The sequence below is a fragment of the Mustela lutreola genome, chromosome 9 (assembly GCF_030435805.1).
Source record: "Mustela lutreola isolate mMusLut2 chromosome 9, mMusLut2.pri, whole genome shotgun sequence".
NCBI lineage: Eukaryota > Metazoa > Chordata > Mammalia > Carnivora > Mustelidae > Mustela > Mustela lutreola.
In genome coordinates, this window is record NC_081298.1 from 109,053,594 (window position 1) to 109,067,330 (window position 13,737).

A 13,737-nucleotide genomic window follows, 5' to 3' on the forward strand; every position below is an offset into this window, starting at 1 on the left:
CAGCAACAGTGAAATGGGCTCCTGCTGGAGTCTGGGGCTTCTGGGTTGGCAGCCAAGACCAGGACCCAGGCTGTGGGAGCCACCCCTCTGGGCCCAGCGTCCACACAGATCCTCACAGGCTGCGGCGACTTGGGTGAGGCTGCTCCCAAGTGGGCAGCAACAGGCCCGAGGGATCAATGCTCACACTGCCATCAGTCTATTGCCTTCACCAGAAGAGTAAGTTAGGGTCTCCCTGCCTCAGCCTGCCCATCTGTGAAGTGGAGAGAACAGTAGGTACCTGCTGGGGGTGTTATTAGGATGAAATGAGTGCTATGTGTAGCCACACAGTAAGTGCTACCTATGTGTTTATTAGATACAATTGAAAGGTCAAGGGGCTCTGGAGCAAAGCCCCGAATTACATGCTGCAGAACCATATTACTTGGCTCTAGAATTCTGGCTGCACCGCTCCCTAGATGTGGCCCACAGCACATTCAGCGTCTCCAGCCTCGGATTCCTGGCCCATTCGTGAAGATGGCATCGGTGGCCATGGTAGTGTAGTACAGATTAAATAGGGCAGTTCACGTAAAGTGCTTGAAACACAGCAAGTGCTCCAGGAACACTGGCTGCCAAGACACAGCGGAGCCTGGATGTGAACTCAAGAGGCGCCGAGTTCCAAGCCGGGGTGGACCCTGTCCATGGCCCACATCTACCTCCTGCAAATTGTGACTCTCCAACAGAAAAGTGCTCTCCACCTGTACGACTCTCTTCGAACAAGTTATTTTAAATCTTTCCATCCAGAGTGTACTTTTCCATTCCATATTTATTGCTCTTCATCTTTGGACTCTGGAGCCATATCCTTTGGTTTTTCCATATCCTGAGAACAATGCCAAGATTGGTCAAAGGGACTGCATAGAGGGCCAGGCATTAAAGGGAATTCCTTTTGCAAAGACACAGAGGCTGCTGGTCAGTAACCGCTCTTTTTCCAAGTAAGTACGACACATCCTTCCTCGTTCATATTTTATTAAGAAGTCCTATCAGAGAATTAACCAGTTATAAAACTTTAAATATTAAATAAATCATTCTTAGCAAATAGGTGATTCATGTAAGAATATCAGATTTTTCATAAGACCAGAAGCAAAGTCAAATATATCATTTCATTTTACCAATTATTTTTAACACTTAATGGTCATAAAAAAGAAAAGGACTTTAAAAAAATAACACTGACTCTGTGCTAATGTTAACACCAGGGAACAGCTATAGAGATGAGGCTGTTAAAGTGTAAATTTTAGATCTGCAAGGGAAGCAACATGAAATAAGTCATCTTTTATTAAAATAGATCTTTTCTCTTTCCAGCATATACATATATATATGTACCTTCTCTTTAAATAAATATATATTATGTATTTTTCACGATGACTTACTTGACAACATTCACCCGGTGCTTTAGGACCAAGGCATTCAGTTGGGAAAGGAAGACAGATTCCAAAAACATGGAGTGTACAGGGATTCTCCCAAAGCAGAAGAATTGCCTTGAGTTGGGAATGTCTCTCGGCTCTCCTCATATGAGGACTTCTGAGTCTTCTGAGGAGTTGTCGGCAAATAAAAGTCCATCTGGTGATGGGCTCCCCAAGGGCAGTGTGCTGGACTGGGACCAGGAGACTCCATTTTTTACAAGTCTGTCCCCTGGCAGAACACAGTTCTTTTCCGGGGCGGCAGAAGCCAGATCTCCCCATTCCTCATTGCCCCCGTTCAGGATGTACCTTTCCTCCTGAGGTCTGTTCTCATGAACTTCTGCCGTCACGATGCTGACAGCCGCACTGGGAGTACAAGAACCAATAATTGAGTCAAGATCAATATTCATGTCTAGCTGAGCAAGGGCGGGGCCCTCTCCAGGGTCCTCACAGCTCTCGGGAAACTGTGTGTTGATGTAAATGACATCAGCTTTGTCCTGAACTTCAGGCAAACTTTCCAAGAGCTTTTCTAGCTGCAGCCTCAACATGGAAAAGGTGGGTCGGTCCAAGGGCTCAGCTCTCCAGCAAGAATGCATTATTTCATACCTACAAGCATACAAAAGCGTGAGTTATTTCCAGGTCTAGCACCCGGAGCCCCGAGTGCAGTCCACACCTTGTTTTCACCTATTCTTTGATTCCGTCACATTTTAATCCACACTTACTCTACTTCTGGTAAATTACTGTGGTTTGCTCATGGCATAATATTTGTTCAGTTTTATAAATGTCCCATGGGTATGTAATAAGTGATTCTCTGGCCCCAGGAATACAGAACTTATGTGGCAATTATATCTAATGTTGTGAAACAGGATTATTTCAGGTCCTCCCTTCATGCTAGAGGTTGGCAAACCAGATGGCCTACAGGCCAAGTCCAGCCCATTGTCTGTTTTGTAAATAAAGTTTTATTGGAACATAGCTACATATTGTCTACAGCTGCTTCTGCTATCATGGCAGAGTCAAGTAGTTGTTACAGAACCACATGGGCTGCAAAACCAAAAATATGTATTATTTGGCACTTTATAGAGAAAGTATGCTGACCCCAGTTCTATACCATCAAAATGGGACTACAGCCAGGAGAGCTGTGTTAGCTGGGACCTGGGGCAGGGGATAAAGTGGTGAAGGATGTCTACCTCACAGGGCTGGGTGTTTTGTGTGTGTCACCAAACTGCGACTTCTCAACAGCCCTGTCATTGTTATACTGCAGTGAAAATGAAAGCAGACTCTGGGATGTTATAGATGCCACCACTGCTGTGTGGACGGTAGGGGAACCAGCCTCTGACTGGACAACTCCTACTCCCAGGAGCTCATGGCCCCTCTGCTGTGTTCTGTACAGACAGTTGGCTCTTCCGGGTAGCTTCTTCATTCCCAGTGTCTGATAGAATTAAGAATTATGAGTGCAACTGGGTGCCTGGGTGGCTCAGTGGGTTAAAGCCTCTGCCTTCAGCTCAGGTTGTGATCTCAGGGTCCTGGGATCGAGTCCCACATCGGGCTCTCTGTCTGCCTTTCTGCCTACTTGTGATCTCTGTCTATCAAATAAATAAATAAAATCTTTAAAAAAAAAGGAATTATGAGCACAATAAAATAGAGATGGCCAAATTAGGAACTACTGGCCAGAGATGAAGAGTGAGTTACACCATCATTTCATTTTGATTCTATCCTGTTTTCAGAAATTGATATTCATGTCACTGGATATGAAAACAACCCAAATTAAAATCATCTGACACATGGAGTAGATGCGATCTTATGAACATAAATATGCAATTCCTGTATTTACACTGAACATGTGATGTAGATCCTTTGGCTTATTTTTATTTATTTATTTATTTTAAGATTTTATTTATTTATTTGACAGAGATCACAAGTAGGCAGAGAGGCAGGCAGAGGGAGAGGGGGAAGCAGGCTGCCCGCTGAGCAGAGAGCCTGATATGGGGCTCAATCCCAGGACCCTGAGATCATGACCTGAGCTGAAGGCAGAGGCTTAACCCATGAGCCACCCAGTGGCTCCTTCGTTGGCTAAAGAATAAAGCCCCCACTTTGGCTAATTCTACTAGCATGTGGTCCTTCACACATGGGCAGATCTCATCTACGGAGGTGTCTAACAATATCTTTTCACTTGTTTACTTTTGCAGCCTCTAACAATACTTGCGGATGCTTCTGGGAGGTGGAGATCTGCAAAGCACTATGTCTACAAAGGGGCCGGCCATGAAAACAGGACACTGAGGCATATTCCCCCGGCTAAGAACCCTGATTTTCACCTGGATATCAGGCTTCACCGTGCTTTGGCCTCTCTCTGTCTTTATAAAACTTCAGTAGATGGCTACTTAGACTTGACAAACAGTTTTTGTTTCAATTTTCATGGCTTTTGTGATATAAATCAATTTGCATGACTCCCCCCTCCCCCAACAAAGCCTTGACTGTTGGCATTCCGAGATGAACTTTGAGGCATTCTGTCCTTAGAGACACATTCTCCTTTCCATTACTTCATCAAGGGGCTGTGTTATCTAACTTACTTTCTTGTTTCCTGATCTTAGGAGAAAGCATTTGAATAATCTATCACTTTTTTCATGTAGCAAAGTAGCAATATCATTTTGAAACATTAATTTTGAGGATTTTAAGTATTTGAGAGATAGCTAGCAAGAGAGACAGTACAAGTGGGGTGAGGGACAGAGGGAAAAGCAGACTCCCCACTAAGCAGGAAGCCCAATGTGGGGCTTGATCATGGGACCCTGGGATCATGACCTGAGCCGAAGGCAGACACTTAACCGACTGAGCCATCCAGACACCCTGAAACTTACTTGAAGTGCTTTGTGAAGTACTTAAAAATATGAACATGGGGGCACCTCAGTGTCTCGGTCATTAAGCATCTGCCTTCAGCTCAGGTCAAGATCCCAGGGTCCTGTGATCAAGCCCGGCATCAGGCTCCCTGCTCAGTGAGGAGCCTGCCTCTCCCTCTCCTACTCTTCCTGCCTGTGTTCCCTCTCTCGCTGTGTCTCTCTCTGTCAAATAAATATAAAATTAAAAAAAAAAAAAAAAAAAGAACACGGCTTTTACAGATGGGGGAGCATGTATATCATCTAAGCTGCTCCCCACAAAGGGCAATGCCACAGTAGTGGACCAAGGAGAGGAGCAAGAGGGCCTGGAAAGTAATGGGGGGGCTGTGAGCTTTAGTAATTTCAGTTTATGGGTGGGAAAAAAACCAATAGGTTTGGTAGCTGCCTTTGTAAATGGTCATTTTTGTTTTTCTGTTAAGATTTTATAAAAGAGGGGCACCTGGGTGGCTCATAGGTTAGGCCTCTGCCTTCGGCTCGGGTCATGATCTTGGGGTCCTGGGATCGAGCCCCGCATCGGGTTCTCTGCTCAGTGGGGAGCCTGCTTCCCCCCTTCTCTCTCTGCCTGCCTCTCTGACTACTTGTGATCTCTGTAAAATAAATAAATAAAATCTTTAAAAAAAAAAAAGATTTTATAAAAGAGATAATCCAATCTTATCAGCTGCCAGGGGCTGAAGGCAAGAGACGGGGAGCATCTCATGGGTATAGATTTTCAGTTTCTTAAGATGAATAGAGTCCTGGAGATGGAGGGTAGCGACAGTTGGGTAACAAAGTGAAAGCACTTAATGCTCCTGAACCTCACATTTACAAGCGGTTGCGTTACATCTCTTTTACCACTATTTTTTTTTTTAAAGATTTTATTTATTTATTTGACAGACAGAGATCACAGGCAGGCAGAGAAGCAGGCAGAGAGAGAGAAGGAAGCAGGCTGCCTGCTGAGCAGAGAGCCTGATGTGGGGCTTGATCCCAGGACCCTGGGATCATGACCTGAGCCTAAGGCAGAGGCTTTAACCCACTGAGCCACCCAGGAGCCCCCTCTTTTACCACTATTTAAAAAAAGAATTTTAAAAGATGCTATCATACGCAAGTACAAAATTTATAAATGGATGAATTCACCCATATCTGTCAGGCACCTGTTTTGTCCCTGGCAAAGGAGTGTCTAACATCATGTTCTTAGCCCTTCAGCCCCTCTGCCTGCCATGGGTCAGATGCCAGTGGTTTGGGGTTTTGCCTTATGGGCAATCCGGAGTACGTTTGGGGCATCCATGATCAGACTAATTTCAGAAAGATCACTTTTGGTTGCCACCCAAAGGATGTGTTAGGAGCCTGGGGGTAAGGAGAAAAATGAGATGGGAGACAGAAGGGCCTGCATTATTCCATGGGAAACAACAGTGGCCCTGACCCGCTCATCACTCACATACACTGTGAGGTCACTGTGCCACTGTTTCCATATATGTGATGAGGAAGCCGAAGTCAATGGAAGTCAATGGCCCCAGGCCCATCCAGGCCTGGGATTCCATGGTTTGAGGGTCCCAGGGGTGGGAATGGAGGGGAGGGGGACTCTGAAGGACATCTGCTGGCTGATAGGACTCAGCAGGATCAAGGAACAAGGTGGTTCCCTGGGGTCACACTGGACAATGAGGGCAATCAACACAAGTGCCGGGAACCATAGTGGCTGGGGTGGGTGGGGAGTCCTGAGGGCTGCAGCCAGGATGCCCTGAACTCAGCTAAGGAAACGTCCCACATAGATGACAAAGGCATCACACAATGTGGCCTCTTGGGCAATGGGGAGCAGGGCACAGAGCGTTCTCTGCTCTTTACATTGTCATAGTGCTTAGAGTTGAGTTTAAAGAGAGCAAGGGGCAACTCAATACAGGAATGAACTCATCTCGACTAAGTTTAGACAGTAGACACGGAGAGGAAGCTCAGAAGTATCTGTCTCATTTTTTAAAAGAAAATGCACAGATATGTAAACAGAGGCCTCTTTGGGATACACTGTTCTCCAGCATCCAGATTTGAGAGGAGATGTGGGAAGAGGGTCTGGTTCCCCAGAGCCCCTGTAAGCCCGTAATGTGGGGACCACAGACCTGTCTGCTTTGCCTGACTTCCCCAACACACAGCATCTATGTCGCTCTCGCCTAAAACTTCTCACTGACTCAGCATTCCCTGCTTGGCTCTATGTGAAATGTCTCAAAACCAGCGTGTGACACAGCTCAGACCTCACTAAAACCCCAGATAATCGCCAAATGCCAACTTCTGGAGCACAAGAAAAGCCAAGAAAGAGATGGCAACAAAACTCTTCTTTCAATATTGTTTGGCTGTAACTGCTTCCTCATTATCACACGCAAACATGTCATTGATGCGGTCCCTTTAAAAATGACCATAAAACCTCAAATTTAATCTAATTAGGATTTCACGATATTTTTAAGGACTTATGTTTTCTGTGTCTGTTCTTCATGTTATGTATTTACAACCACAATAACCACCACCAAACAGGGTGAGGCTCTGGTCAATAAAGTTTTCCTTCTGCTTGGCTTGGACAGGATCTGGGAGGCCTGAATGCACACTGACCTAGGTCTTCTCATCCGTGTGCAGAAGCAGGGCCAGAGAGAGAGAGAGAGAGAGAGTGTGTGTGTATGTGTGTGTGTGTGTAGAGGGGTGTCTCCACGTGTTTCCTCACACCACAGCCCCATCTTGGGGTTCCATGATAGCCACGCAGTCCACGATCCTAAAACGTTCTTGTGTGCTGAAAGCCCAAGACTCCCGTGATTTCCATCAGGAAGATTCAAATCACCAAGCTAGAGGCCAGTGCCACAAGAAAATTATTATTTTTTTACATCAGCAAGGTATTTGGATGACATCTATCTGGAAGGATGCTACTAAAACCTGGTACCATTGTGTGACATTCCCGCGAGCTGAGCATTCTACCTGTTCTCTTCTTTAACTTTTCTTCCCAATCCCTTTCTGAATATATGACTCTACTTTTTTGTGTGTGCCTAATAATGAGGCACAGAGAGGTCCAGTCAGTCGTGATGGCCACACATGCGGCTGGCTGGGAGGCAGCGGCCTGTCTGATTGCAAGTCCTGGACCTCTTCCCGTAATGCCTGCCCCCAAGAGAGAGGGCCTGTGGTGACAGGTGTCCCTGTGGTCCGGCACACTTGGAGCTGGGGGCTCTCATGCCTGGCTGAACACCTGGTCGGTCTCCCAGGGTGGATTTTAACGCATACGTTTCTAGGCCCGCTTTGGACCAACAGAGTGACAGTCTCCACACAGGGCTGAGCAATCATGCTGTTAGAGTATCTCCCTAGCAATTCCGAGGACTGGGCTGGCCTCAGTCACTGGCATAGACTTCCAGACTTCCTAACTGAGGGTATCATAGTGATTGGTTTGTCTGAAGTGTTGTATAGAAAAGGAACTGTAGGAGTAAGAGGACAGATAATTGTTCAAGACCCTCATGTGCAAGAGAGTCAAACTGTTTGTCTTATAGGGTCAGTCCCTAGAGGGGCTTACAGAACATCAGGGCACGTGCCGGCTTGCTGGAGATGTGCACACACCAGCTCCCACACCAAGAAAGGCTCATGGCCTGGGACATCTACGTGCCACCCTCTGCACATACCCATCTGGCTAAGCGTGAGCCCTCCTGCTGAGCGGCCGCACCTCCCCAGGTCTGCGCAGCCGGCCCCATGCAGAGCGCCCAGCAACACGGAGAAGCTCACTCACAGTTCATCCAGGCAGTCCTCGGGCTGCTTCAGCCTGTGGCCGTGGAGAAGATAGTCGTACATTTCGTGGTTCTGGACTCCCGGGTAGGGAGTCATTCCCCGCGTCGCTATCTCCCACATGGTCACGCCAAATGCCCACTGAGAACAAAGCAACAACAAGTTAGGATGCAAGTCCTTTCTGAAAGGCTGAATGGCCTTTTTCATGTAGAAAGGGCATTTCCTTAAAGCCCGAGGATGGTGCACAAAGCTGACAATTATGCCTGAGACATGCTGCTTTCCCAGCAATGCAGTAACGCGAGGGTCAGAGAGCCACACTTCCCTGGTTGTACCAAAGCTGCTCTGGGAAATCTGGCAAAGGCGGAGAGCCCTCTCTCCGCATGTCAGTGCTCTGTGTAATGCTCTGTTCCCCTGCTGTGGGTACGTGTCTTTGGCTCCCAATCTCTGGGTAAGGGTTTAATTACACAGAATCTTTGATACAGAGCCACTGGACGAACTCATTTTTCATGTTAATATCTTAGGTATGGGCAATAAGTCACTATATTGCAGGAAAAAAAAAAGATGGGAATAAATTAAAGGCCTATGCAAAACAGATCTTCTGAATGTCAAGCAACGTCATCAGAATATAGTTCTCTACCTGATTTAAGGAATCTAGCACTAAACGAAAGGTGTGCACATGCTCCCAATCCTCAGTTTATCAGAGAGTAACACATCTTACGACACCAGCTCAAGTCAATTCCTCCTGCGTGCCGTCATCTCTGCAATGTGGGGCTCCGAATCAAAGCCCCGTACGTACCACGTCACTTTTACTCGTGTACACTCGGTCCGCAAGACTCTCTATGGCGATCCACTTCACAGGCATCTTAGCGATGCGGCCTTGGCGGTAGTAATCACCACTGTAAATCTTTTTAGAGAGGCCAAAGTCTGCGACACAGACGGTCATATCGTCTCGTAACCTGTAGAGGGTAAGTTCACGTCCTCAGTGACATTTAGAGGCAAAGCCTAAACCACGGGTCTGCATCAGATGCAGCTGAAAACATTCTTGGTAAGTGACCGAAAGAGATCCCAACGGCCTGTGAGGGTCCTGCTTTGGGACCGATGGCAGAGCAAGTGACAGGGAGTTATAACCTAGCACCTTGTGGTCCGTGTGGGGACATGGAGCAACAAGGGCACCTGTGCACCTGGAGTGAAGGGATGCTTCGCGGGAGGAGAAAGAGCAGCAGCCCAAATCCAGGGCCCTCCAGGGGACTCACCAAACACCCAGCAGCCTTCCTGCCTGGTGTCTGCAAGCAGCACTGGCTCCTGCCAGTTTGGGGGAGGTGAGGAAGTACAAACTATGAGAGGGGGACCCTGGACTTCCCATTACAATAGCCAGGGGGTACTTGAGGAATTAAGCGGAAAATTAAGCATTTATAGCCCAGGCTGTTAAAGCAGATCCTAGACAAGAAGGAGAGAGGAGGAGAAATGAGTGGTCTGGAGGTAGGATGACTGCTTTGTGCCTGTCTGACACTGGCTTTTAAAACCGCAAAGTCCCCCATCCTGGGAAATCCCTCAGTCCCAGGCGAAGTGGACAACTGGTCACCCTACCTGATGGGAAAAATACGAAGGAAAATATTCAGGGCAAAGAGAGGTGCCCTTTTCATGATTCTCCCTCCATGGTATAAAAATCACTTAAATAAACAAATAAGAGGTGCCTGGGTGGCTCAGTTGGCTAAGTGTCTGCCTTTGGCTCAGGTCATGATCCTGGGGTCCTGGGATCAGATCCACATCGGGCTCCCAGCTCAGGGGGAAGCCTGCTTCTCTTTCCCTCTCTGTCCCTCCCCCTGCTTATGCACTCTCTCTGTGTCAAATAAAATAGTAAAATCTTTAAAACAAAACACCACCACCACCACCACAACAAAAAACCCACGAACAAGCAAACAAGACCCTTCTGGGTCTTAAAAATGTGGGACAAGTGGTAGGGGGCTGGTGGGAGGCTAGGTAAGGAGTTGGGGGCCAGACCCTATGGTCACATCTCCAACCAAGAAAAACAGTAACAATAATACATTTAAAGAATACTCTGTCTTCCTGGAATAATTAAACTTAAAAATCGAGAAACAGTTATTGTTTTTGAAGACTTAGAGCAGATAATGATGGTCCTACCAGAGCGGAATGGAGAGAGGGGGAAGCCTGAGGTCAGAATTCTTGTGTAAGTCCTTGTCTCTCTGATGCAAGAGGAAAGCCTCCATGTAGTTTCACAGCACATGTTCACAAAGCAGGATCTCGAAGCCTGACAGACAAAACCCTTACGATTTTCCTTACTGCCTCCATGAGTAGCTGGCTTACATATAATTCTGGGTCCAAAGCGAGCAGATGGCAAAAGGGAAGGATCACAAAGGTCACAGTCCAAGCTGAGAGGGTGAAAAAGTCACAGAAGAACATTCTGGAAACCAACCAGACTTGCAGAGGCAGACGTTGTGAAAAGACCCAGTCATACATTAGAGCCAGAGAAATCCCATCTCCAGAGCTAGGCAAACCTGCCTCTCTCCCATGTTTTAATAGCAACAGGCCAGCCCCTCTTCCTACCCAGCCCCCCAATTATCTCACACGATGAGGTCTAGCCCTCCTGGGTTGGACCAGGACTCTTACATGCAATTTCTTTTTTTTTTTTTTTAAAGATTTTATTTATTTGACAGACAGAGATCACAAGTAGGCAGAGAAGCAGGCAGAGAGAGAGAGGAGGAAGCAGGCTCCCCGCTGAGCAGAGAGCCCAATGTGGGGCTCGATCCCAGGACCCTGAGATCATGACCTGAGCTGAAGGCAGCGGCTTAACCCACTGAGCCACCCAGGCGCCCCACTTACATGCAATTTCGAGCAGCTAAATCCCGATGCAGAAAATTTCTGTTGCTCAGATACTCCATTCCCTGGGCGATGTCCACCATGAACTTCAGTAGTGTCTGCAGCGGAATATGCTGGGGAGAGGAGAAGCAAGAAGACAAAATATGTTTTAAAAGTTAAACTTGTGCAGAGTTATTGCCACCTGAGGGGAGAAAGAGAGTTTTTGTGTTTGTTTGTTTAGTGTTTGTATTTCTCAAAGGAAACAAGCCTTTCACTTCCATATCACTCACCTCACAAATAAGTTTTTTAAAAAGGAATAAAAACAAAAACAAACCACAAAATTTTTGGCAAATTTCACATTCTCCCTGTCTTTAAAAATACTGATGGTGAGTATTTCTTTTTCCAAGTTACGAGGTCAAATGGGATCCTTTGTGTCCTTCAGAGTGGCAGGGGGACACAACACCTGTGCCAGGAAAAGAGAGGCAGGCTGCCTTCAGTGGGCGACAGACAAAAAGCCTGCTCAGCCCACTCCAGTCATACAAGCGTATGCAATCATCTTACTTTGAGACACTTGCAAAGGTAAGTTTCTTTCAGACAGAAATTAGACCATCTTTGCCTCTTATCACAGGGCCAAAGGACCACAAGGAGAGGTATTCAGGGATTTTGTTTTTGTTTCTCTAGAGTCCTCTGGGGAGTGTCAAGTCTACACTGTACAGATCAATCCAGAAGGCTCGGTGAGAGAACCTGTCCTGTCAGGACTGAAGATGAAGGTGATGACTGAGGAAGACCTCTGTGTAGTAACTAAACATTTTAGCACAAGGGCCGCGAGGAAGAGGGTTTACCACAAGTTCCTGGCAGTCATGAATGGGTCCATCCATGACAAACTCTCTTCAGGGCATTGGATTTGTCATGGCTTATTCTGTATGGAACATGAGTTTTCAAAGTGGTGTTCACGAAGACGCTGAATTTTTTAAGATTTATATTTCCCAGCTAAGATATGTGTTAATTACATCCTGCCTATATAGCAAAATGCTTTAATTATCCTTTACCTTTATATACTGGAGTTGTTAAAAACAAGTAAACAAAAAAAATGTAAACAAATCAGGCAGGAAATTCTTCTGCGTCTCTTCTGTATAACTGAGGCATTTGAGTTTCCAGATGATAGTTTCCAGGAAAGGATTTGGGTGCTAAAGAATATGAAGTCCTGCTGGCATCATGAGTGTAGCACATATTAGGTACTAGTCATTTGTGTTATTTTTCCCTAGAACATTTATGTTATTCTTGCAGACTGGGACCAAAAGTAATTTAAAAAGTAACTGTGTGATAGAACTAAGAAATGAATTCAACAAGGTTCCAGGATATAAGATTGAGATACAAAAATTAATTGTATTTGTATACAATAGCAATGATTGATCTGAAAATAAAATTAAGAAAATAATTTCATCCAAAAAGAATTCAAAATAAAATGCTTAAGAATAAATTTAACAGGAGAAATGCAAAACATACTCTGACAATGATGAAACATTGACATTAAAGTAGATCAGAATAAATGGAAAGATATCCTATGTTCATGGATCAGAAGAGTTAATATTGTTATGATAGCAACACTCCCCAAATTGATCTACAGATTTAATATAAGCCCTATCAGAATCCCAGCCGACTTCATTGTAGAAATTGACAAACTGATCCTAAAATTCTTATGAAAATTCAAGCACTCAGAATATCCAGAACAAGCTTGAGTAAGAAGACTAAAGTTGGAAGCCTCACATTTACTGATTTCAAAATAAGAAAGCAATGATAATCAAGATAACATGGTACTAGCATAAGGACAGACTCAGACATTAATGAAACAGAATTGAGAGTCTAGAAATAAACCCACAAATCAATGTCAAATGACTTTGAACAGAGTGCCAAGATCATTCAGTGGATGAAAGAACTGGACAAGAGTGGGATATGCAAGAGAATGAAACTAGACCCCAACCAGAACTCATACAAAATTAACTCAAAATGGATCAAAGACCTAATGTAAGAGCTCAAGTATAAAATTCTTAGAATTATTCATAAAAGCCAAAAAATGGAAACAACCCAAAGTCCATTAACAGATACACAGACAAACGAAACACAATATAGCTAGACAACGGAGTATTATTTGGTCTCAAAAAGTACTGATAGTAGCTACAGTGTGGATGAACCCTGAAAACATGCTCTGGGAAGGAAGCCAGATATGAAAGACCACAGACTATGATTCCATTGACCTGAAATATCTGAAATAGGTAACTAGAGAGAGACAGAAAGCAGATTGCTGCTTCACCTGAGGGTTTCTGGAGGGGAGGTGGGTGGGGGGATGGGGTAAGTGGGGGAGGGGCATTAAGGAGGGCACATGATGTGATGAGTACTGGGTGTCACCTAAGACTGATGAATCAATGACCTCTGAAACTAATAAAACACCATATGCTAACTAGCTAAATTTACATAAACTAAAATAAAAATTTTTTAAAAAGGTTGCTTAGATGTGGGAACAAAGTGGGGAGGGGAGATCGGGAAGTGATTGCAAAAGAGTATGGGACTTTGTTAGGTGATGAAAATGTCCTACAATTATGCTACACAACTTGAGCATACCAAACACCCCTGAGTTGTACACTTTAAATGGCAGAAATGTAGGGTGTTTGAATTGTATCTCAGTAAAGGTGTTATTAAAAAAAAAAAAAAAAAAAAAGAACTGTTCCAGGAGAAGAGAGGGAGAGGGAAGGGGAAAGAGAGCAGACTTCTCTTTTTGTCTCTGGAGGCTGATGGATGAGGACGCCAGGCCTGGACGAGCTGCCCCCATCAGACACGGGGAGGGGCAGCTACAGCTGAAAAAGCAGAAAGGTCGAACAGTTGTGGACACG

The 13,737-nt window shown here is 45.3% G+C and overlaps 1 protein-coding gene across 1 annotated transcript in view; it reads right to left on the minus strand.

The window, feature by feature from the left end:
• Window positions 1-982: 982 nt before the first annotated feature.
• The window catches only part of MERTK (MER proto-oncogene, tyrosine kinase), a 113,157-nt gene continuing 100,402 nt past the window's right edge, over window positions 983-13,737 (minus strand). The window contains exons 16-19 of the mRNA XM_059188380.1: window positions 10,874-10,983; window positions 8,829-8,988; window positions 8,037-8,173; window positions 983-2,036 (exon numbers count right to left, since the gene is read on the minus strand). Of these exons, the coding sequence (XP_059044363.1) occupies window positions 1,538-2,036; window positions 8,037-8,173; window positions 8,829-8,988; window positions 10,874-10,983 (906 nt within the window). The 3' untranslated portion in view covers window positions 983-1,537. The remainder of the gene's footprint in view (window positions 2,037-8,036; window positions 8,174-8,828; window positions 8,989-10,873; window positions 10,984-13,737) is intronic.